Source organism: Pteropus alecto, unplaced genomic scaffold (assembly GCF_000325575.1).
Source record: "Pteropus alecto unplaced genomic scaffold, ASM32557v1 scaffold45, whole genome shotgun sequence".
Classification (NCBI taxonomy): Eukaryota; Metazoa; Chordata; class Mammalia; order Chiroptera; family Pteropodidae; genus Pteropus; species Pteropus alecto.
This window is the reverse complement of record NW_006442491.1, coordinates 17,569,022-17,592,423: the sequence shown is the minus strand read 5'-3', so window position 1 is coordinate 17,592,423 and position 23,402 is coordinate 17,569,022. Positions and strand designations below refer to the sequence as shown.

General features: G+C 43.7%; 1 protein-coding gene across 6 annotated transcripts; it reads right to left on the bottom strand.

The window, feature by feature from the left end:
* Nucleotides 1-107: 107 nt before the first annotated feature.
* NSFL1C (NSFL1 cofactor) lies at nucleotides 108-23,402 on the bottom strand. 6 transcript variants are annotated; one of them, XM_025039880.1, is made up of 10 exons: nucleotides 23,237-23,393; nucleotides 20,794-20,891; nucleotides 15,381-15,455; nucleotides 13,271-13,303; nucleotides 12,486-12,699; nucleotides 11,828-11,920; nucleotides 10,674-10,783; nucleotides 10,165-10,302; nucleotides 3,566-3,730; nucleotides 108-1,806 (listed from the first exon to the last, which is right to left on the bottom strand). In XM_025039880.1, exons 1-10 carry the CDS (start codon nucleotides 23,339-23,341, stop codon nucleotides 1,644-1,646), a joined length of 1,194 nt encoding a protein of 397 aa, XP_024895648.1. In that variant the 5' UTR covers nucleotides 23,342-23,393; the 3' UTR covers nucleotides 108-1,643. The 6 variants fall into 6 exon arrangements, with proteins under 6 accessions (XP_024895648.1, XP_024895651.1, XP_024895649.1 ...); XM_025039883.1 differs by having other exon boundaries at nucleotides 12,534-12,699; XM_025039881.1 differs by having other exon boundaries at nucleotides 13,271-13,276.

Genomic DNA, 23,402 nt, shown 5'->3' with positions numbered 1-23,402 from the left:
TTTAGGTTTCCCACTAAAATGAGAATGCTGTGAGGAGCTGAAGTACTTACAATGGCTGCTATTACACAACTTCTTCAAAGCAACCCATTAAAAAGTACAAAACTCCATTGTCCTCATTCTGGATTTTAATGGTCAAGGTAACAATAATTTACAGTTTTTCCAAACCTGCATTTAATTTCCACAGTTGCCTCCACCTGCTGGACACACTGTGGCAGATGATGCAGCCCTCGCAGTTTGAGATCGGAATCACCGAGCCATGTCCCCTTCTCGGCATGTGTCTTGGTTGAAACTCAAGCCCTTCCTCAGCTCTGGGTGGAAGTAGTGTTGATTCTTGGCTTGTGGCAGGGTGTGAAGCCGGAGTGATTGGTGACAACTGCTTGGAAAGAGGACTGAGGCACGTTATGATTCAAAACCAGGAGATTCTGAGTCAGTGTTGATTATAAGTCTATGTTTCACGCAACAGGGAGGCGAAAAGGCTTCCAAGCCCCCAGTGAACCTCCTCTCCCAAACTTGCACAGAAAACAATTATGGGAGAGAAGGTCTTGACCAGGCTGGACTACTGCTGAAGTTGCTTCAAGTCCGAACAGGGCAGGGCAGAGAACAACTGTGAGGCAGAACCTGTACACCAAAGCCAGGCACTGTTACCCTCAAAATTTACTCAGCCAGAGGCCTCTCGCAAACGCTAGCACAGTAAAAGAGCTGGTAGCAAGAGAACCCCACTTCCAACATTTGATTTGCCACGCACATCATTAGTGAATAGCTTAGTGATTTTTTTTGATTGTTTTTCATGAAGATACCCTAACTCTTTAACTCATTTGGTTTGGCACAAGCTGTTTCCCAATGAAAAGATACCCATCTTCCTCCTAGGTACCGATTTCTGTACATGGAATAAAGCAATGACAGAGCAGAAGAGAATCACTAGGCTGAGAGCAGCCTGGATGATGAGGGACGAAAGGGCTGGGGCAGGCGGGTGTAGTTAGAATCTCAACTGGCGAAGGCTTGGGGAGCTCTTAATTTCCCAGCTTTTGAGCGAAGAAACACAGGGAAGTATTTATTTTCATCAGAAGTTGAGTGCATCTAAGTCTGACTTCACACTTCAGGGGACTTTTGCTGCTGCCTGGATATATCTGGGAGAGATTTGTTCCTGAGGGAATGAATGGCTGCAAAGCCTCTTTGTGTAAGTCCCCCCACTTCCTTCTCTATAGAGAGAAATTCTCCACTAATCATTGTGAGGGTGGCAGGTGGACACACTAGTGGATGGGTATTGTGTACCACAAGCGATTTTTATGCAGAGAGCATGGAAGAAAGGCTCTTCCTACACATGTTGGAGATAAATATGATTTTAAAGCAATCGAAGCCTGCTTCAGTGGAAGAGGTTCCGTACAACATGCTGGTGATAGTCCTTCAATTTTTTTGGTTGTTTTTATTTTTTTCTTTAAAGTCCATTGATCGTCACAAAAACTGAGGAAATTTAACTAAGGAGAAAACAAATGTCCAACAGAGTTCTAAGAACCCAGAGCTACGGAGGAGACGTGGCACTGGACTGCTGGGTGTGTGGAAGGGGCGGGAGGGGCAGTCCCCACGGGGCAGCTGGCCGTGGGGGACATAGGAGAAAGGCGAGGCTGCCCAGCAGGGCTGGGTGGTTATGTTAACCGCTGCACGATGACAGCATTGAGCAGGTTGGCTTCCTTAAGGGTCTGGTTCTCATCAGCCAGCTCTTTGTTCGGGAAGGTAGTCATGAGGACAAAGCTGGTGGCAGCCATGGCCGGCCGTGCGTCCACGATGAAGAGTCGGATATCACTGATCCTGGTAGAGCAGAAGTGAATGGAGAGGAGGGTGAGCAATGATGTTCTCTGCTGTCCACAGACTCCCATCTCCCCCGGCCCCGTCCTTCTCCACAGTGGCCAAAGCTCTCCTTTGGAGGCACGTTGGCTCCCTTGCCTAAAATCCGTCATGGTTGCTTTAAGAGAAACACCAAGCTCCTCACTGTGGTCCCAAGGCCTAATTTTATACCACCCTCCTTCCCCTTGTTCTCCTTTCAGTTCTTCACCATGCCATGCTCCCTGCCTACACTTGCGTCCCTCTTCTAGAGGCTCCTCTGCCTGATCCTTTTCCTGTAATCCTAATCAAGCCTCAGTCAGGCCTCAGCTTGAATGCCACCTTCTCAGGGCAGCCTTCCCCTCAAGCTCCTGGTCTTCGTCCTCTATCTTGCTTCCACAGTACTGATCAAGTCTGTCATCAAACAATTCTGAGATATGATTAATGTCTGTCTCCTCCTGTAGATCATGAATTCCACAAGGGAAGAAAATATTGTCTCTTTTGTACATCACTGAAACTATTAGTGAGAAGAATTACTGAGGGTCAGCAACTCTTGAATGCCAGGAATCCCTTCTCTAGACATTGCCTGAGTCCTGAACCTGGTGATCATGAAAATGGAGTCACTGGAAACAGACAGCCTTCTCCCTTAGGGAGCTTAAACAAAAGTTTCTTACTGTCCCAACCCTTAAAATCCCTGCAATCTACAATTTGGCACATCTAAGGGACTGGACATCCATGATGCAATCTGAGACTTTCAGCAAACAGACCCCTCACCCAGCTGGTAAGCACTTCATATGGGCTGTCCACCCTGGGGAGTGAGCAGCAGTCATGCTGAAAAGCTGGAGTAAATAAGTGAAATGAAACTGCGGCAAAGAACTCAGATGAGTGAAATGGGTTAATTCCCTTAAATGCCAAGCACCTAAAATGAAGTACAGTGAACGGTTCCTATCAAATAAGAAATGTTTGAACAAAGCCTCCATGTGCTCTTAAGGCTTGTTTTACAACTTACCCCACATGTGAACTTTGTCATCACTCAAGGACTGTCAAGCCATTTAATGAGCCTCCTACGTGCATTCTAGCTGGCCTATGATTGATGAAATTTAGACACTGCTATTTTAGAAAAAGGAGTTGACAAATCTCTTTAGTGGCAACAACCCTCTCCTGCTAATCACGTCATCAGCCTGTGCCTCAGTTTCCCTATCTTTAAAATGGGGGAAGCACATTTTGCTTTGATCTAGCCCAGATGATACGAGCTAGTAGAGCAGATATTCTAGAATTCTCAAAGGTCAGATCTAGAAAAGACCTTAATATACTAGTGGTTTCAGAGTCCCCTGCTGGGGATGGAGGTGGAAGAAGCCATGGGTGGGATGCTGGCACTGTGTCCTCTCTCCCCTCCTTCAACCACAGCTGTTCAAATTTTGTTCTACACTTTGTGTTTAGCATGAGATTTCCTTTGACCAAAGAGTTTGGGGGCTAAAAAAATCCCTTAGGAATCCAATCCCCTAATTTTACAGTTGAGGAATGAGACTCACAGGAGGGATGTGAGCAGTTACTGGCCACATTTATGGAAGTGCAAACCAGAACCAAAGGCTTTGGATTTGCATACCTTCCCAACCCACTGCCTTCTTTGGGGAAAGCATGGAGTGCCTGCCGATGTCAGGAGGAAGAACAGCTCCCTGCCTCCCACCCATTTGTGGAAGTCTCTGAGACACGCCTAGAATAAGATAGGCCAGACAACACAAGGTACCTGTGGCTGTGGTTAAATTTCTGTACCAGCCTCCCGCCATCGGCAAGCCGTATTTGGATGTTTGTGGTAGGCTGTGACTCGTCGATTGAGATGGAAGAGCTGGCTTTGGCTTCGTTTTCTGCCTGTTGGGCTGGAGAACTGGTATTCAACACCTGGGGGGCAGTGCTGAGGAGAAAGGATTGTGTCAGGAAATGAACAGAAACAAGGTCTCTAACAGGAGGGGAATCCTGTCTCAGATTTTTACTGAGCCTTTGCTGCATCTGGCACTATATTTGGTGCTGCTGATACAAGGAATGACCAAGACAGACTGCCTGCCCTCATGCAACTCCAGGTCCAGCAGAATTCCTCTCAGACTCTGAGTTACTGCCAGCTCCCTCACTTCTAGTAACTTTGGGCAAGATACACAACCCCTTCTCCCTCAGTGTCTTCACCTGAACAAGGGCTTGAAGGGAAGAAAGTAGTATGAATGACAGCCTGGGGTGGGAAGAGACTAAGGCTGGAGGACCCAACAGACCAGGATGAGTTTTAGCCTCAGTGAGAAAGGCTGAGTGAGGGCAGAATGAGGAGGGGCCACTCCAAGTTTACGGTGGAGGCAGGCTTGACACTGCCTGGCAGGGGCTGATGAAATATGAAGGATGAGCCCAGACTCTTTCTCTGTGATGGGATTTTTTTCAGGCCTGCATTCCCTATTGTAACCTCACTCATGTGCATATTCATGTGTCAACTATCAGAAGCAGGGTGGGGGATGGGGGGGGGCGGTGAGATTTCCCAAAGGCCAACTAAGTGCCTGGGACCACAGGGATTAATTATACAACATGAACATGACATGGTGCCTGTTGCAATGTTTAGAGCTCAGTTCTTAGAATCAGATGGACCAGGGTTGAAGTTATGTGGTATTGAGCAAGTTACTTAAATTCTCTTAGTTTCAACAAGGATAATAATGAGGATCTTTAACAAAGGTTAAGGATACTTGCCCTGCTCAGTTTCTCAGTTTTTGTGGAGCTTAAAGTGAAGAATTACATAAAGTACTTAGGGTGGCTGAGAAGCACAAAATACACAAAGAACTCCCAATTCTCCACAACCTTCTGGAGCCTTAGTCTCTTTCCTGTACACCACCATACACCTCACTCTCAGCCTTTCTCTTAGCAGATGCCCTGGCCTAGATCTTCGCAGAGGAGAGGCCATTAGATGAGAACTTGCTTGCTTCTCCACAAAGCCTCTAAGTAGATCAGCTCCTACACTGCTCCCTTCCCTCTAACCTTTAAACCTAAGGTTATTCTTAGCAAATCCAACTGTAAGTGCTTTCCCAAGTATGCTCCCTGGGACCCTTGTCCCTCCAGGAAGGTTTCAGAAATGCCACATATTACATGAGCAGCATCACAGGCATATTAAAGGTCTTGAGCAATCATGCAATTAAGGCAAACTTATGTATCATCACCATGTCCCTTTTTCATGTTACACTTGTTATCATGTGTACATACACACAAATTATCAGATAATTTCATGGAACAGTTTATGAAACATTGCCCCAGAACATATAACTGGGAATGAAGAATTGAAAAGTGAACTTACTCTTTTCTGCAAATGTGAAAAAGACGAGCTTAGAGAATTACAAAGTGGAGCTGAGAAGAGAATGCTGGCCACGCTTACTAGCTACGAGAGGAGCTGCTTCTATGCATCGGCCTCGCACATGTGGGACTCAAATGTGGGCCAGGACACACATAAATACACTGTCACATGCCTCAGGAGATGCCTGGGAATGGTCGCAAGTTAAATGTTACCCCTGCAGTGCCTAAGGTCTACTGTGTTTTGTTCATTAGTTTTATGGGTGTTAGGATGACTCTCCAACTAGGCTGTAGGCAGTCTGTTCCTCAACTGTTTATAACAATTCCAAATACATGATGAGTACTCATGGAAGCTACTAACTGTCAGAAAGGGAACTCTCACATTTTCAGCCAACCTAAAATGAGAAAAAGCTGTTATTCCAAAGTGGCTGACATTATCAGGTCAGGCAAGGGTGGAGGATGAAGATAAAATAGAAATGATATTTAAACTACTTTGCACAGGCACTATCTAGGTTTTCTTTTCATATCCATGGCCTCACTGAATCATCACAATCATCCTTTGAGATGAGTATTATCTCCATTTTAAAGATGAGAAAACAGAAGCACGTTGTAAAGCAGGTTTTAAATTTTTAAAAACTTATGCAATGAATAAGCTCTATATTCTGTGTATTCATACCAGGCAGCCTTACTTTCTAAATCTTTTCTAAAGGTTTACTTTAGGAAAATAATAACGTACATTGAAAATGTCTTCTCAAACTTCTCCCCTGCTCCCAGAGAATCTGGCGTACTGCTTCCTTATGAGCTGTGTGACCCAGCAAGTTACTGAACATCTCGGCTTCTCTACTTCCTTTTCCGTAAGATGAGAATACCATCCTCACCACATCCATAATTTTCAGGGTAGGCCATCCACTAAACTGCAGCCATTATTATTAAGGAGAGTCAGTGTGATGCTGGGGAAACAGCTCAAGGCCCACCATCTGCTCCCAACTCTACCACTAAACTAAGAGGTGTGGCCTTGAGCAAGTCATTCAGCTTCCTAGGTTTTCAATGTCTCCTTGTGTATGTAGCACAAGAAACTGTTCTGCTGTGAGGATCAGATGAGATAATGTATGCAGAAGGCCCAACACAGGACATTTAAGAAGTCCGCCATACAAGGAGATAACCAATGTTTTCGGCTTTCTTCTCAGCACAGGCTCTTGCATAGAGCTGGTGCTCATCATTTGAAGGTTAAGGAAAGCCTGATAGATGGAGTTGGCTGGTTGCTTCTGATTGTTTCACTTACACACCTTAAAAATAAAGTGAGTTGGAAAGACGATAAATACAGTGTACACTTATGAAGCACCCATTACTGAACTGGGCCCTATGCTGAGTACTTTACACATATTAGTTCATATTAGTTCACTTAATCCTTAAAACAGCCTGTGAGGTAGGGATTCATCATCTCCACTTTATAGATGAGGAAACTGAGACACAGTGAGATTAAGCAACTTGCCCAAGAACCTAGTATTGGTTCAAGGTAAAGCCAGGATACAATCTCAGCTGTCTAAATCCAGGTCCTGTGCTCCTAACACCTGCCACATTCTCCTACCAGGTCTTGGAGTCAGACAGACCTAGACCTGATTTCAGGAACATTACTTCATGGTGAAGTTTCCTCATCAATAAAGTTAAATGAAATCTCCCATAGTTGAAATAATAGCTAAAAATAATGTACCATGCCCAGAATGTGGCTACCAAGAACATCCAGGATGCAATGCTGCATGGCAGATAAGAGCAGAGACTGGAGGGAACCCAGATCAGCACTGGTCAGCAGTATGGCCTTGGGCGTGACTTGACCTCATAAGCTTCAGAATCTTTATTTGTATAATGGGAATCAAAACAGATCAAAGGCCATAACACACATGGAATGCTTAGTATAGTACTTAGCTAACAGCAGAAAAACACTGAAAAAGCTGATTATTGTCATTCTTCAGGGTCCACTTATATTCATTAAATTCTAGACCCAAATCACTCAAGAGATGCTACTACCTATCCATGGGCTATAAGTGGAAGGTTACCCGAGAGGCACTCTCAGCCTATGCTGCCCTCAGCGGAGTGGCAAACCTCTAATCATTGTGTAGGGCAGCCAAGTGCATCTGTTCAAGAGAACCAGAATCCGTCTGGTGCTCCTTAAGAACTGCTATCCCCTGAGCCATTCCTCACCAGCAGTGGCTGGGCCATCTGTAGCAGTGAGGGCACTTCGCCCAGGGGCAGGACTGGTCAGATCAGATCAGACATCTATAAAAAGAGGAGTTTCTTTACCATCTCACTGCAAATATCATAATGAGTCACAGGGAAATTGAGTCTCATTCATATCAAGAATCTGAATCACCTGACTGCTCATTTCCTTTGTAGTGGGAATAAAGTGGACACTAAGGTGCTTATTGCCAAAATTATAAGTCCTGAGACTCTGCCATCCCCTTTACAGAAATAAAAACTACAGAATGTACTGTGAACAGCCAAAGCTAATCCTTCCACTGCAATGACACTACCCCACCCAAGTACAGTCTTGGTGTTTGCTACTCAAATTTGAATTCGGTCTTTCCCAAACCTTCAGGTTAGTTCTCATCCAAACAAATTCAACACCTAAAACAACGAAAGTTTAATATAACTGAAATAATTTTTTTTTCAACTGAGAACAATCTATTCATTCACTTTAAAGTATTTTTCCAGATAATCAGAGAAAAAACCCAAGACTAATTTTTGAGGCAAATCTGAAAAAGTTTTCTTGAACTTTTGGCTCCTGAACACGTTAGATGACAAGATGACAATGGAAAACACGGTAAAATTTATGGGATAAACAAAAAATTGTCTACCTAGTTTAGACTAAAAAGATAAAATCCCATCTCATTAGTTGTATAAAACCTTTTTTAAGGTTATTTTTTAAAAAAAATCAAAACTGAAATAAAATGAAAGTGAAACTGGCAATGAATATTTATTTAGCTGATAATCACCACCTGATTTATCAACCTTTGTCTCTACTGGTGGGGTTCATCCTCCACACTAATAAAGTATAAACTCCCGTCTTGCTAAAATAGACTTCCTTAAAAATATTTTCATTTTCTGAGATCTGAATCTTGTACACAAATATAGTTAGGCTTTCCAATAGTAAAATCATTTTTTGTTAGTATCATGAAACCAAACAAACCCAAAGTGCATGGTGTTCTGAGCCCTTTCTTATAATTGGTGGTGGGTAAAAAACTCACAACCTTTTTGGAGGATAACTTGACAATGTCTTAAAAATATGAAGACCTTTGGAGCCAGCAATTTTACTTCTAGCCCAAAAATAAGGGACATACAAAGATTTAATTATTGTTTGTAATACTGTTGGCTACCTAAAATGTTTACCAGCAGAGACAGGTTAAATTATAGCACATACATAGGACAAAAAATTATATTAGCATTAGAAATAACACTGTAGAAATACATATACTGATATGGAATGACAGCCCTATTACACTGATTAGGCAAAAAAGGTGATAAAAGAGCATGTTCATTCACGCGTGCTCACATGTGCACACACACACACACTCTCTACACATATAAAACTGGCAGGATACGTCTTTCCAGATACTAACTGGATGTATCTGGTAGTTAGGTTTAGAAATAGTTTTTATTCTTTATCTGCATTTTCTATTTTTTCTAAAAAGATAAACACATTTTATTTTAATAACAGAAGAAAAAATTATCGGCTGCTCTACACAGGTTACCACAGCTGACAGGGAAGCTACAGATGGATCACCCTGAGAACAGCTGTCCTGGACTAACCCATAGGCCTCAATGTGGTAGATGAAATGATGAGAACAGGGTAGACTTAACTATGTTGATCCTGGTAAATCACAATCTATTGGTCTCTAATGTTCTGAGTTATGACCCTTGTCCCTGATGAGGCATGAATTTCGGCTGACGGGGAGGGAGGAGAGGGCCAGCAAGCAACTCAAACAGCACAGCTGCTGGCAGATTACACTCTGATCCCTACAGGTGAGGATGAGGTGAGCAAGGGCAATGACTAGTTCAAGAGCTTCCAGGTCTAAGTCAGAGAGGGTATCTTGCTGTGCAGGAGGAATGTGGGAAGGAATGCTAATCAGAAGGCATGGGTTCCAGTCCCCATTCTACTACATATCAGTCACATACCCAAGGGTAACCCTTAAAGTCTAAGGGCTTCAGCTTTCTCTTTGTAAAACAAGGACTGCACTATGCTGAATGCCTCTCACGTGCACAATTCCAAAGGTAAGTGTGCCCCTGAGAGGAGGCAGCTGGCCTACGGGTTGGTCAAGGGTCTGGTGAGAGAACTCTGGCTATCAGCAGTAACAGTGACTATGAACCAATCAGATCCTATCAGGGGTCTAAATGCAGGATGGAAGCAGTGGCAGAGGACACAAGGCAGAAAAAGCAACAAAGTGACAAAGTGAGTGTCAAGAAGGACCACAGATGTAGAGGTAAAAGCTACCATAATGGTGGAGCTGTAGTTTGCATGAGGCAACAATGTCCTTGAGCTCTTTTGGATCCTGAACCATGCCACTGCAGGGTTTGCTGGGAGAGTCTTGGATTCCTTATACCCTCTGCATCCCCATTTCAGGTGACCTGAATATATGTGTCTGTTTCAGCCTTCAGTCATCAAGGTCACCCCTGCCCTGAACTCCCCAGATTACTGAGTCAAAGCAGCAATGTGTTACCTTTACCTCACTGTGGAGGCAACGCTCTATGTGCTTCCTGAAACAGTATCAAGGAAGAAAAGACTCTCATTAATCTATTTTATAGCTGGGCAAACTGAGGCTATTCATACAGTCCAGGGTCATATGGACAGAAAGTAAAGAAGACTTAAACTCAGGTCTGTAACATTAAAGCCCATGGTCTCCATATTCTTCCTTCCATAAAAATAAAATGTGAAGTAATTTGTAAAGATTTATATATACAAAGTGAGTGATATACAGGGTGGGTCTGCTGAGCCTGGCAGAGTGACTAACATAGTCTGCTCCTGCCTGTGCTGCTCCTTACCTGCCCAGTTTCTGACCCTCGCCAGTGAAGGCTTTAAAGGCTCCCTTGGGCTTCACGAAGTCCTCGTCCCGATGGTCCTCCATGTCCAAATTCACCTGCCCACCATGAGCTAACCTCCGCAGCTCTGCTGGCACCTCCCTGCACGAGAAAAGGCAATGTTAGGGTCCACATCGAGCAGGATGGGAATGACAGTGATGGGTATGAGAATAAGCCTCTCAGTTCCAACTGTGAAAACTGCTGGCTACCTGTCTACCTCCCCCTTCTCTTGCCTGCTCAAAGTCAAGGCAGAGGCCTGTATCTTACTTAGTCACTTACTTGGCTCTGCCCCAGGCCCACAGGGGGAAAACAGACACATGAAGTTTCTGGAGCAGATCTTTGAATCTGTATCTCAACTTTGCTAAATCTGCTTCAATATTTACTTCTTAAATAATAAACATTCAGATCAGCCTCTTCTTTCCCATCTGCCATCTCACCCACTGACATGGAAGCTGGAGGGCTGTTCTGCTCACCCTCTGCGGATAGACTCCAGAAACTGGGCATTGGATGGGTCTTGGTAGCTTCTAAGTTCGCCATTGTCCAGGCTGAATCCACTCTTCCAGAGTTTCAACACTACATGAACCTGTGACAATAGAAGACAAGCAGTCCATATATTGTCAGGATCTTGGCAAGTGCACTACTGTGAATCTGCAATGTTAGCGGGTTTTTACTATTTTACTGGGTCATTATTAAAACAGAGACAGAAAGACACAAACATGCATGCACGAGGAAATCAACCACCAACCAAATAAATATTAACCTAAAATAAGGTGCTATGGCACAGGTTAAGAGAATGGGCTGTGAATTAAACAGACCTGGGTCTGCGCCTTCATTTTGCCATTCATTAGCTCAGGGACTCTGAGCAGGTGACTCAATTGAAGTTGTGGCTTCCTCGTCTGTAGGGTTGCCAGTGTGGTTGGCATGCAGCTTGTGCTCAACTAAACTACTCATGGACTATTTCCCAGTCATTAAAAATAACACATACAAGCCCCTGTAGTCACAGAAAAAGGGCTAGAAGGCTAAAATCCAACATATTAGCAGCTGTTGCCTCAGGCAGATAGGATTTTTATTCTTGCTTGACTTTATTTTGGAATAAAACCCAAAATGATTAAACGTAAATACATTATAGAAACTAATGGTGACAAGGCTATATGAAAAAGTTTACGGCATATATTAAATCAAAAACTTCAAAATTGTTTACATAGTATCATTACTCTTACTGGAGGGGGGACCCGTATGCACAGGGGAAAAAGGACTGAATAGCAAGGAAAAAATTTTGAAAGTTCCATTTCAGGTCTCTTTGGGTGGTCTGAAGACCAAATTCTTTAGCTGTGCCCATATGACCAGAGAACCCAGGCACACTGTCCTTCTGCCTGAGAGCCATGGTATGCTCAGAAAAGTCCTTCATGTGTCTATCCCCTCTGCCCACTCCTTTTCACAAGCCGCCATGCCCAACCAGATGAGAGCTGCCTTTGATTTTCAGGTAAGCCTAATATCAAAGCAAGAGCACTGTCTCTTCCCTTTAAGAGGTTGCCTGTTCACAATTAACGTGACCAATCCCTTCTGAAAAATGGCAGAACAGGTCACGATCATCCACCCTAAGGCAAGCAGATGCACGCACACTCACATCTTGGCCGGAATGCCGCCTCCTTTCTCCTGCCACGTAGGCAGACTCCTCCTCTGGTGCTGCCCCAAGGCGATAACCACCTCCTGCAAATGGCTATAAAAGACAAATTCATAAACATTGGAGGAGTGGGTCAATGGTGGTAGGGTTACTCAGATACAATGATGTATTGAAAGCTGGTTAACTACTAGATAACACTTTCTCTGGGTATCAAATTCAGAGCTACAGGCCCAGGCAAAGCCATCAAATGGATTAGGGTAAAAACTAGGAGATGGTGGTAGCTGCTTGGCTAAAGGAAACAGTTGCTGCTGGCTCTAGTTAATCATGGCCAGGTAGGAATCTGGGTAGAGGACAACAATGAAAAATTTTTGATTTTCCAAGACAGAAATCCAGATTTTATATCAAACAGGTAGCTATTAATTCAATAAAGACAAAATAAAGCAAAACATTGAGTAAATCAAATTGGATGGGCCACATAAAATGTGTGTAGGACCTGATTCGAACCATGCGCCACAGGTTTGAAAACTCTGTCCCAAATATTGATTTCATGTTAAAGGGTGGAAGAAACTGAGCTGCTCTCTTGTGTATGAGGATAAGTGAGCAAATGAAAAACAAAACAAATTCAGTCACTACTGGGGTGAGAAAGGCCTCCTTCACCCACTCTGGAACCTGAGTCCTGTGGCCAGAGACAATGATCCTCTATGCTCACTCTTGGTTTACTGGTCTCTCCAGGGCTCTTGGTCACTCGCTCCACAGCTACGGCTCCGTGCTCCTTGGCACCTTTAAAGAGATCATCCACCAGCTCGTTGGGACTTTTCTTCCTGGGAGGGCCAACAATCTGCTGTCCACTTCTCTCTGAGCCCCCGGCATAAAACCTGTGCAGAAAATACACATCTAACACCAAATATACTTCAAAAACATGAATAAAGCATGTGCCAGGCTCTGTATTAGGTGCTGGGCACACCGAGGTGAAGGGTACAGCTCCCATCTTTAAGGAACTTATTGTCTAGTTACGGACACGTAAGGAGGCAGGCAGGCATAACGCAGTGTGAGCAGCAACAGAGGTCAGTATAAGGGGTGCTCTGGGAACACTAAGCTAGGGAGGTCAGTCAAAGCTTCCTAAGAAGGGTGTCTTCTGGGCTGAGTCTTGAGGATGAGATTATCAGGTAAAGAAATCAGGGAAGGGCATTCCAGGCATGCACGACAGCACGTCAGCTCAGGAGAGTCCCAACTCGGAATCAGCCTTTGAGAATTACCCATCTGGTGGCCAGCACCTCTTCAGGACATAGCAACTATGGGGTAATGGTAGCGGTGGCATAGTTAGTACAAGCAACAAGGCTCCAGTGTTGGCTTTGTTGAGTGACCCTGGGCAAGCCAGTGCATTGCCTTGTAATCTCACTTTCCTTGTCTCTGAAATGGGAGGGAAGGACCACATGCCCTACCTACCTGCTCCTTAAGTCAGGGCCGTGAGGTTCAAATCAGCAGATGTATGCAAAAGAATAAGCACAGAGTAATGCACACATGTCAGGTGGTGTGATACTGCACCAAGAGCTCACCCAAGCCTCACCTTGCCTTGCTATTTTTATTACATACAGTAGGGGCACTGAGGAGAGGGTACTGCAGAAGGTTAGGGAAGCTCAAATACAAGCCCCAAGATACCCACACTGGGTTTTGCAATAGGCCAAGCTTGACATTAAGTTAGAACTTTTTTTACCTCGGTCTGAAAACCAGTAGTCACATAGCCTGGCTAAGTGCCTCCTCATCACTCCTATTCAGGTAAGTTTGTCTCTGGTGGGGAGAATTGAGAACCTACAGAAATTAGTCTCAGCTTTTTATTTCCTGATATTTCCTATGGAATGCAAGGCAAAAACATAGTCCCTGGCAAAGACACCACCACCAGTGTCATCAGGTCTGAAATGCTGAGGGGCCAAGGAAGTAATCAGGATGTGAAATAAAGAAAGGTCAATGCCTGGAAGATGTGACAGGATGAGAGGAGGAGGTCATTTAGGAGCTGAGCATTCACATACTTGATAACATTGCCTATCACTCAATGAGTGTAAAACTCTGAAATTAACATTTATTCTTAAACCACGAGTATATCTAAGAAGGCTCCGAGGCAGTGTAAAGTGTATATAGATGAAAACAGAATAGAATACATGTAATTTCTCAGCCCACTTCCCAAAGACTGACCACGATGAGGTACTTGTATTTCTGTAATAGTTATTACACAGTGTTCCCTAGGAATGCTTGTCAGACCAGAGGCAGAGCCCATGGAGAAGCAAAATCCATGAAATGAGGCTGTAGCCAGTTCATTCTTGTTCATTCCAGGTAGATGAAGTTCTGTTTAATGGACTGTAAGGTCTTTATTAAAGGAGCTCAAAGCATTGGCTTAACAACTAGGAGCCTGTGATCAAGTGCCTTAAAATTATTCATGACCTTGACTTGCTATTTTCATTTGTAGAAACTATTCTAAGAAAATAATCTTAAATGTAGTCAAAGATTAGTAGACAGAGATGTTCATAGCACTGATATGTACAGTGGTAAAAAATGAAAAAACCTAAATGTCAGACATCCCACATAATGGATTATTAATATAGTCAATGAAAACACTTATGAAGAATTTTAATGACATGGAAAAGTGTTTAAGATTTAGCATTAATCCAACAAAAGCAAGAAACAAAATAATCTGACTTTCATCATGTAAAATACAATATAAAACAAAGTATATTTACACAGAACCAAGGCTTAATGGAAATATGCCAAAAATATTAACTGTAGTTACCAAATGGTAGGTAAATGTTATATTTTTTCATTACACTGTTCTGTATTTTCTACGATGGGCGCTAATTTCGTTATAACATTCTTAAAAGTTAAAAACAAACACTGTGTGTGTATATTGGGGGGATATACATTTAGAAGCCTTTTATTGTTTATTATGTGACATACTGCTTTTTCAATTAAAAAGAAAAAGCTGGAAATACACTAAAAATGTTATTGATACCTGGTTACCTCTGGGATGTGGTATCACAAATGACCATTTTCTTTCCTACCGATTAGTTTCCCTTCCCATAATATTCTTCAAAAAATATCTATTATTTTAACCATTAAAAACTCAGAATACTCCAAAAGAAAAACAACAGTATCAGGGTACAGGGATTACTTCCAAGCTAAAGGGAGAGGGAGACTGTTTCTAATATGTGTTGACTGGCTCACAGTAGTAATGGCTAACAATAACCGAACATGTTTATCCTTCAGCAGTCCCCAATCTTTTTAGCACCAGGGAACAATGCTCCTATGAGAATCTAATGCCTAATGATCTGAGGTGGAGCTTAGGCGGTGATGCTAGCGCTAGGGGGCGGCTGCAAATGCAGATGAAGCTTTGCTAGCTTGCCCGGTTCCTGTGCGGCCCGGTTCCTGACAGGCCATGGACTGGTACCAGTTTGTGGCCTAGGGATTGGGGACCCTTGTTTTAAATGTTTTATACATTACAGTGATTTATACATTATCATTATTATGGACTTTTCTGTAGACTGTGCCCCCCACCCTGAAGACTCACCTTTGGCCTTCCTCCTCCTCCTCCTCCTCATCTTGGTCATGAATGAGGTCTCTGAAGGATGTTACCCGATTATCGCTAGAGACACCAAAAAGAGCAAAATAATCTCAGGGGGAGTTAAAGAAAAGGTAACCCATCATCAGCTGTTAGGGAGTTGAGGACACTGGGGTTAGATTTTTTTGGTGGGGCAGGAAAAGGATCTTTGCAGAAGAGGGTTAACCTAAGTTTATATGCAAAACAATGAGGGTATTTCTTCACAGTCACACAGGACAAGAATAAATTAAAAGGGGGGATGGGATAGGGGTCTGTATTACTTTAAAAACTTACTACCCAATAGCTATTTTCATCATTTAATTTTTAAATACTGAGAGAAGACCTGTGCTTGGCACTGAACTGGACACTAGGTCTACAAGGATGATCAGACACAGTTCTTACCCTTGAGTTACTTACAGGCTAATGGCACTTCAGCCAGGAAACCATCTATTAAATACTGTGCAATAGGGGCTATGATAGAGGGAAGCACATGGAACATACAAACACAGAGCCTCATGTTCTGAGTAGGGATGGGGGAATATCAAGAAAGGTTTTCCAGAAAAATGCAACACTTGACTGGGTGCTGAAGAACTGGTGAACATGAGTCATTTGGGTAAAGGGTGGTGGGGCTGGCAGGGAAAGGGGACCAGCAGAGCAACACAGGAAAGCAGCATGTATATACACAGAGACTAGCAAGAGTAACACAGGAAAGCAGCATGTATATACACAGACACTAGCAAGAGTAACACATTAGAGGAAGGAAAAATTGTCAAGACATAGAAATGAAATGAATATGTGGGCAAGGAGGCCTCTGTCTGCTTCTACTATAGGTTAGTTGAGAAGTATTTACTGGTGTTTAGGAAAAAAAGCAGAGCTGTGTGGGGTACGACGGAGAGGGCACACTAAAAACGGGGTGAGAAAGGTTAACTCCCTCCTTTGGCATTGTCTTACACTGCCACTTTATTCCTAGTTTAGATTTGTCCTCGAAGAATAATCTTAGTTTTTCAAGGATCACAAGACACACATTTTATAAAAGCATTTTCTATATTTTAGAGGAAAATAGTTTCCCTATGATATGGGGAAAGCTTTAGTGAGGCTAGACAGAGAAGGAGGAGTTGTTTACTAGAAAGCAAGCTCTGATCCAGTAATGAAGATTTATTTCAAAGAGACAACTAGGGGTCAGAACAGTCTTTGAGGTTCCACCAACTAGAAATAGGAGGACAAAGACCAATCGATGAGGCAAATACATTCCCTGCTAGAGTTAGCTGAGAGCAACCTCCAAGACATTCCTTGATGCTCTATTTAACATCGTTCAAAAAAATCTATGGGGAAAAAATCCTCTCTCTGTTGTTAAACACCTTCAAATACACATGCGTATACTTGCTTTAGCAAACCACTTGCTCTGGCTATGGGTTTGAGTCTTTCTCCAAAAGTTTTTGTACTTAAGACTATGACAGAATCTAACACAGACTCTAGTGTCCACATATCGAGGTCCGATTCCAACTTACCATCCCACCCTGGGATCTTGGGCATGAAGTTCTCTAAGTCTATATTTTCTCAAAGTGAAAATGGAGACAATCACAGCACCAACCTCATAGGCTTTCTGTGAATAGTCAGGAAACTAATGCATGGTATAGTACATTTCGAGTACTACTCTTAAGCAGTGGTTTTCAAATTGTTGGTGCTTGGACCAGGAGCATCTGCATTACCTGTAAAACTGTGAGAAGTGCAAATCCTCAGGCTCCACCTTAGACCTCCTCAATCAGAAACTCCAGAGGAATGTCTGGCAACCTGCTTTTAAGGAGTCTTCCAAGTAATTTTGATGCATGCTCAAGTTTGAGAACCACTGCTCTGAGAGTTACCTAACCATATGGATGTCTTGGAGACAATACCAATTTCAAAAGATTTTGTCCATGTCCTCCACAAATTGGCAAAATGTCCCAGAAATTTCAATTTTTCAGCATCAAAACTCTATCTCCCAGGCTATCCTGGCATCCTGAAGTGGCACAAAAGTCCTTTGTCAGATCACATTTTCTGCAGTGTGGAAATGCTGAATATGCATTGTTTGTTATGGAAACCACTAGTGACATGTGGCTACTGACCATCTGAAATCTGGCTAAGTGCAAATTACAAACTAAATGTGTATTTTATTTAATTTTAATTAATTTAAACAGCCACATGAGGCTAGTGGCTACCATATTTGGACAGTATAGTTTTAGAGAATCAGACAATGGCAGTCTCTGAAATTCTAAGAAAGTACAGTTTTGTTGGATGAAAGAAAAAAAAAAATGAAGAAACTAACCACTACCTCTTGCTTGACCCTATGCTAGGTACAGGGGTGGGAGGTCTGGACAGGAAGGTAGAAGCAGCTTTGGATTTAGACAGACTTGGGCTGGAATCTGCCATAACAGGAGCTGTGAGTCAGCATCCTGACCTGTGAAATGGTGAGCACCTGACCTACTTCCACAGATATAGAGGTATGAGAGAACACGGGTGAGAATATCTCGCAGAACTAGACAGATGTGGGTGCTCCTGATATACTAGCCCTCTCACTTCCAAGAACTTATGATTTACTTAGGAAGAAAAAAATTAAGTTTAATATCAAGAGTTCAAGACATCACAGGAGAGACAGCAACAAGCAGTACAAGGACATGGGTCAAAGAAATGAATGAATTATAGTCATGACTGGAAGAATAGGACTGTGGTGTGCTGCCTATGGGTTGGGGGAAAACACGCTCAATAAGGAAGGTGAGGATGGAAGTAAACTTGGAAAGCAGCACAGGCTTTGGACAAGCAGAAAGCAAAGGAATGGGCATAGAAATCATCAGGCCCCACAGTCAAGTGAGAGGCTCAATCAAAAGCAGAAGCAAAAATTAGGCATAATTGAGACACCAAAGAAATCAGTCTGGTTGGAATAAAGATTTAAGAAACAAAGAAAAGGGGTTAAGATTAAAATGGTAGGTTCATGGCAAACTCTGGAGGACCCACAACATCCACAAGTACATCACTCTGGCTGAAAGCCGAAGCAGATCTGAATTAAATCCTTGTTTTACTAGCCGTGTGATCTTGGGAAGATGCTGAGCTTCACTGTCTCATCTGTAACATGGGAATAATAACAGTACCCACCCCAAAGGGTTGTAGAGAGGACTAAAGAGATGTATACGTAAAGGCTTAACTCAGTGCCTGGCACTTGGTAAGTGCTCAATAAATGACAGCTATTACTATTGAGGAGTTTAGACTTACTTTTACAGCAATGGCTAACCTTTTTATTCCACAGCCTTTTGAGAATCTGACAAAAGCTATGAATTTCCTTGCCAGAAGACATCATGCACACAAATTTTTGCCTATAGTATCAGGTGTAATTTATGGACCTTCTCACTTCCATTTAGATTCCTCCGAGGGGTAAGGGTCTCCATAATAAGAATACCTCTAGAGTCAAAGGAGGAACTCACTAATTATCATTCCATGGCAGCAGTGATGAAATGAAAGATATCTGAGAAGATGAAATTGGGAGATGGGAAGAACCCAGCAGCAGACTAAGTATCTTGCAACACTCAGGTCAAATAGGGTTAGGGGAGGGGCAGAGTAGCAGGGCGCATACAGAATTCTCTGAGGTGCTAGCACAGGCTTCTCTGAGAATGTAGTCAATGTTTTCCTTCTCAACAAGGATAACAATGCAACGAACTGTGACCTCTCGCTCCCTCAGTACTGAGTCTGAGGCTTAACCAAAGCAATAAAGCAAGGCCTTTAGGCCTCCATGTGTTCAGTCTTTTACTCCCACATAGTCCTACTGTTAAACTCTATTTCCTTGATTCTTTTACTTTTACGTCTATTTTTTAATGCTGTGAAATGAGACAGGGAACACAAAGAATGGAGAAGAAGAGAATGGACGGTAATGATGACAAAATGATAATAGCAGTTAACATTTACTGTGTTCTAAGTGCTTTATAAGTATTAACTCATTTCATCTCCTATGTGGTGGGCACTACTACCCTTCCCATTTGACAAGTGAGGAAAACTGAGGGCCTGAGATGTAAGTAACTTGCCCAAGGTCACAAATCTCCACAGTGGCAGAGCTGGGATTTGAATCTAGGCAGACTCCTCAGCCCATGCTCTATTAAACTACTCCTTTGACAAGACTTTGGGACTACTAGAGAAGAAAGGTGTGAATATGTGACTAACATCAAAGGCTAAGTTTCAATTTCCGCCCCCTGTACATGCCAATACTCCAACAGTAACCTGGGGTGGCTGTGAAAGACTCTACCAGCAGCTGCAAGAAGAGCCCTTACCCTAATAACCATGCCTGAGGCAGTGCCATCACTGACACCCTCATAGGTTAGCACCTGTGAATAATTATAAGATCACTTGCCTACTACCTTTCCTCTGGAAATGGGAGGTAAAGAAGTTACGGAAGCAATGAGTTCTAGGGTTAGTATTCCTTCCAAAAGAGGAAATGTAATTTAAGGTTCAGATGCACTTATAGAGAAACACAATTTACAACTTCACTGGCAAAGAAACACTAAGTATTCTGAGGTTGAATTTAAACTCAAATAAGCTTTTCTGGTGAAAACGTATACCAGAGAATAGAAGCAAATCAGGCTAAAGCAGAGAGGGAAGTTGTAGTTCAGACACTTTTCTAGGAAGAGGCCTTGCCTGTCTTCTGCAAGACCAGCATTTTCTCATTGCAGACCACAGCAGTGATCTGCCATAGGAACCTCAGAGTGGGGGTGGCTGGGACAGGGGATGCAAATAGGATCATAAAAGTTAATACCAGATTACTTAGGATAAGGTCTCTGTAATCAATTTGGGAAAGAATGGGTTACACAGGTTTATTTTCTCTAAAACTTCTTAATAGGGTAATGAACACCTTAAAAAAAAAAAACTTTCTAAAGTCATGTGACCTAATCTTTTACATCTAGAGCACCCCTGAAAGGATGTCCTTTGGTTTCTACTTAAAAACATCCAGAGATGGGAAGGTTACTCCTTACATTTCATAAATAAAAAACCCTCAAACACCTTAAAAGTAGTTTCTGTGGTTTCTCCTATGATTAGACAATAAACCACACTCAGGTATGAGCCTCTACCTGAGTGTTACCCTTATCTCTACAAGAAAGGAATGATCAGGTCAAACTGGGTTGCGGGCGTCGGGGAAGGTAGGCTCCTCATAGAGTTCTTCTGAGGTGCTAGCACAAACTTGGCTTCTGAGAACTCAGTTAGCGTTTTCCTTCTGGATAAGGAACTACTACCCATCAGTCAGTCTAACTTTCTCACTCAAACTCACTGGTCCATATCCCCAGGCTTGAACCCTCTGTCAAGTCAGGAAATAGCTCCTCCTCACTGCTGGAAGTACACCCATGCAGCAATAATTGAAGTAGGCCCTTACCTGGGGGCTGTGCCTCTGGACACTGAACTGGGGGTTGCCTGCGAAATGGTCACAATGTCTTCATCCCCTCCATCCTCATAAAAGCTCGCTAGGGCGATCTGAAACAGAGAGGTAGTAACTTGGGATCCTTAAACAGGCCTTCATCTAACATATCTCCTTTGAACAGCACACAGGAGCAAAGACACAAAGATAAGGCCCACGCTTACAAACAGGTCTGTATCTGAGGCCATAGAAAATTAGACCAAAAGGTAATAGCCCGACTATTAGTTTTCATATTACCTGAAACAAATTCCATCTACTATGGGGAAAAGAAGGCAAGAAGGCAGGCTGGAATGGAGATATTCCTCATTCTCATTTTATTAAAAAAATGTGATCTAGTAAAAGCAGTGTACATTTATTGAGCATTTACGTGCCACGTTGTCTGAGCGAACTGTGCATGTTAACTCATTTCATCCTCAAAAAACCCTATGTAGTTAGTACTGTTATCATCTCAATATATATACAGCTGATAAAGAAATAGAGAAGAAAATTGCCCAAGGTCACAGTCGATGAAGAGCAGAGCCAGGTTCCATCCTAGGCAGTCTGCTCAGGCTCCTACTCTCAGTTCTAATGTGATAGCCAGGAGTCAGGAACTATGAGGCCAGTCCAGACTACTTTTACTTCCTCTCTGAGGCCCAGTTTCCTAATCTGTGCAATGGGGACACCTGTTCCACTAACCTTACACAATGGATGAGAGGTTCCATTATTAGTTATGCATAATTGTGTCTTTGCTGTACATATACACAATGAATATGGGAGTCTTTTGGCCATTTGTGATTGTATGTTTCTCTCATTGACTCAATGGATAGCCATTTATTTTGCACAATCACTTTGCACAAAGAAATAAAGCACTAAGGTTCACAAAGATGAAAAAGACATGGCTCCTGTCCTCAAGGTCACCAGCCTTATAGAAGGCAGTGAGCTCTTGTGGGACATAACTAGCCTACTAGGAATAGTGCACCTTCACAGGATGTAACCAGCCTGCTGGAGGTAGTGTGCCTTTGCAGGACATAACAGGCCCGCTAGGAGAAAGCTGTCATGGGATATGCACTGACTGGGCATTCGAGTCCTGGCCCTGCCAGGTAAGTCATGTCACATGCATGAGCCTCTGTTTCCCTAGCTATAGTGTGGGGGAAACTGCCAATTGTAGTAGTGATCTTCTAGGTCTCTCAGAAGAAGCTGCATTTTGTATTTCTGCCCTGCACAGGGGCTACATTCACACTGTATGTCTGTAGAGGCACGATGCTTTAACTCTTACTTTTGGGAAGCAATTTAAATGGAGCGGAGTAAACAGATCCAGTTCAAATCCCAAACTTACCACTTACTGGCTGTGGGACCTTAGGCCTATCACCTACTCTCTGAGCTTCCAATTCATCTATACAATGGGGCTAGTCATCTTTACCTCAGTGTTGCCAGGATTAAAGGAATAATCATAAGTGCCAAGCACACTGTCGTTAAGAGTTTGGGCTCTGTAATCAGACAGCACTGAGTTCTAATGCTATCTCTTCTATCTGGCAGCTAGTGAGGCCTTGAGCAAATAACGTCCCTAATCCTCGGCTGCAAAATGCAAAGGTTAAATGACTTAAGACGCATAAAGCAGTTAGAACAGCACCTGGCTCATGGCAGGTACTCAATAAACATTAATCATCATCTACCCAAGATGCAGGTTGGTCAAGAACATTTACACAATTCTTTCTTCAATTAATGAGCACCTATTATGTACCAGGCGTTGTTCCAGGCAAGGCAATTCGACAGTTTACAAAAATCCCTGCCTCGTGTAGCTCATCTTAATGTCTTAATTAAAACTTATCACATGCCAGTTAACTAGACGATAAGCTCCACGAGACTCCCATTTTACTGATAAGGTAACTAAGAAAAATAGGCTCCAACCTTGCGCCACCACCCCGGAGGTTGTTTCTCCCAGCAATTAGGTAGGAGGGGGCGTGAGTCAAATCCTGGGCCGTGCTTCTCCCTCCACCTGCGGCCAGGGCTACGGAAATGAAAATGAACGACCACCTCGTTCCCAGAGCTGCTCCACCCGGGGAACTTGTCATTCCCACTCACGCAGCGTACATCCGAGACTCCGCGCGGCCGCCACGCCCCCAGGATCCCCCTCTCCACGCGGGCTGCGGCAGTGCCCAAAGTCTCGCTGGCCCAGAGAACAGGCGAGGTAGAAGAGGAAACTAAGGCAGGCAGAAGAGGTCGGGGCCGGGGCCGTCCCGCGTTTTCCCACGTCCAAGCCGAGCTGGCAACGCGTGGCAAACGGCCACAGGCCCCTGAGGCCTGTGTCAGGCCGCGGCCCGGCGGGATGACTGTGCGCTTCGGACACCACGGGCTTGACTCGCCAGGCGCCCTCGCTCCACAGCCCCCGGCCTGCCCGACGCAGCCCGCCTCGTGGCGCTACCTGCAGGTCCCAGCCGGCCGACTCGAGGAAGAAGCGGGCCCGGTCCTCCTCCGTCCCTGTCACCGCCACGAACTCCCTCAGCGCCTCCTGTCTCTCCGCCGCCATCTTCGCGTCGTGCGCCGCCCAAACCGCTCCGGCCCCCGCCGTACAGCCTCAGCCCCACTGC

What these genes read in the sequence shown, in the direction of transcription:
- NSFL1C (XM_025039880.1), bottom strand. Translation starts at nt 23,341, where the DNA reads ATGGCGGCGGAGAGACAGGAGGCGCTGAGGGAGTTCGTGGCGGTGACA. An exon ending in GAGGGTCAGAAACTGGGCAG is followed by an intron (nt 3,731 to 10,164) that starts GTAAGGAGCAGC and finishes CTTTCTCCTCAG; the next exon opens with CACTGCCCCCCAGGTGTTGA. An exon ending in AAATTTAACCACAGCCACAG is followed by an intron (nt 1,807 to 3,565) that starts GTACCTTGTGTT and finishes CTGCTCTACCAG; the next exon opens with GATCAGTGATATCCGACTCT.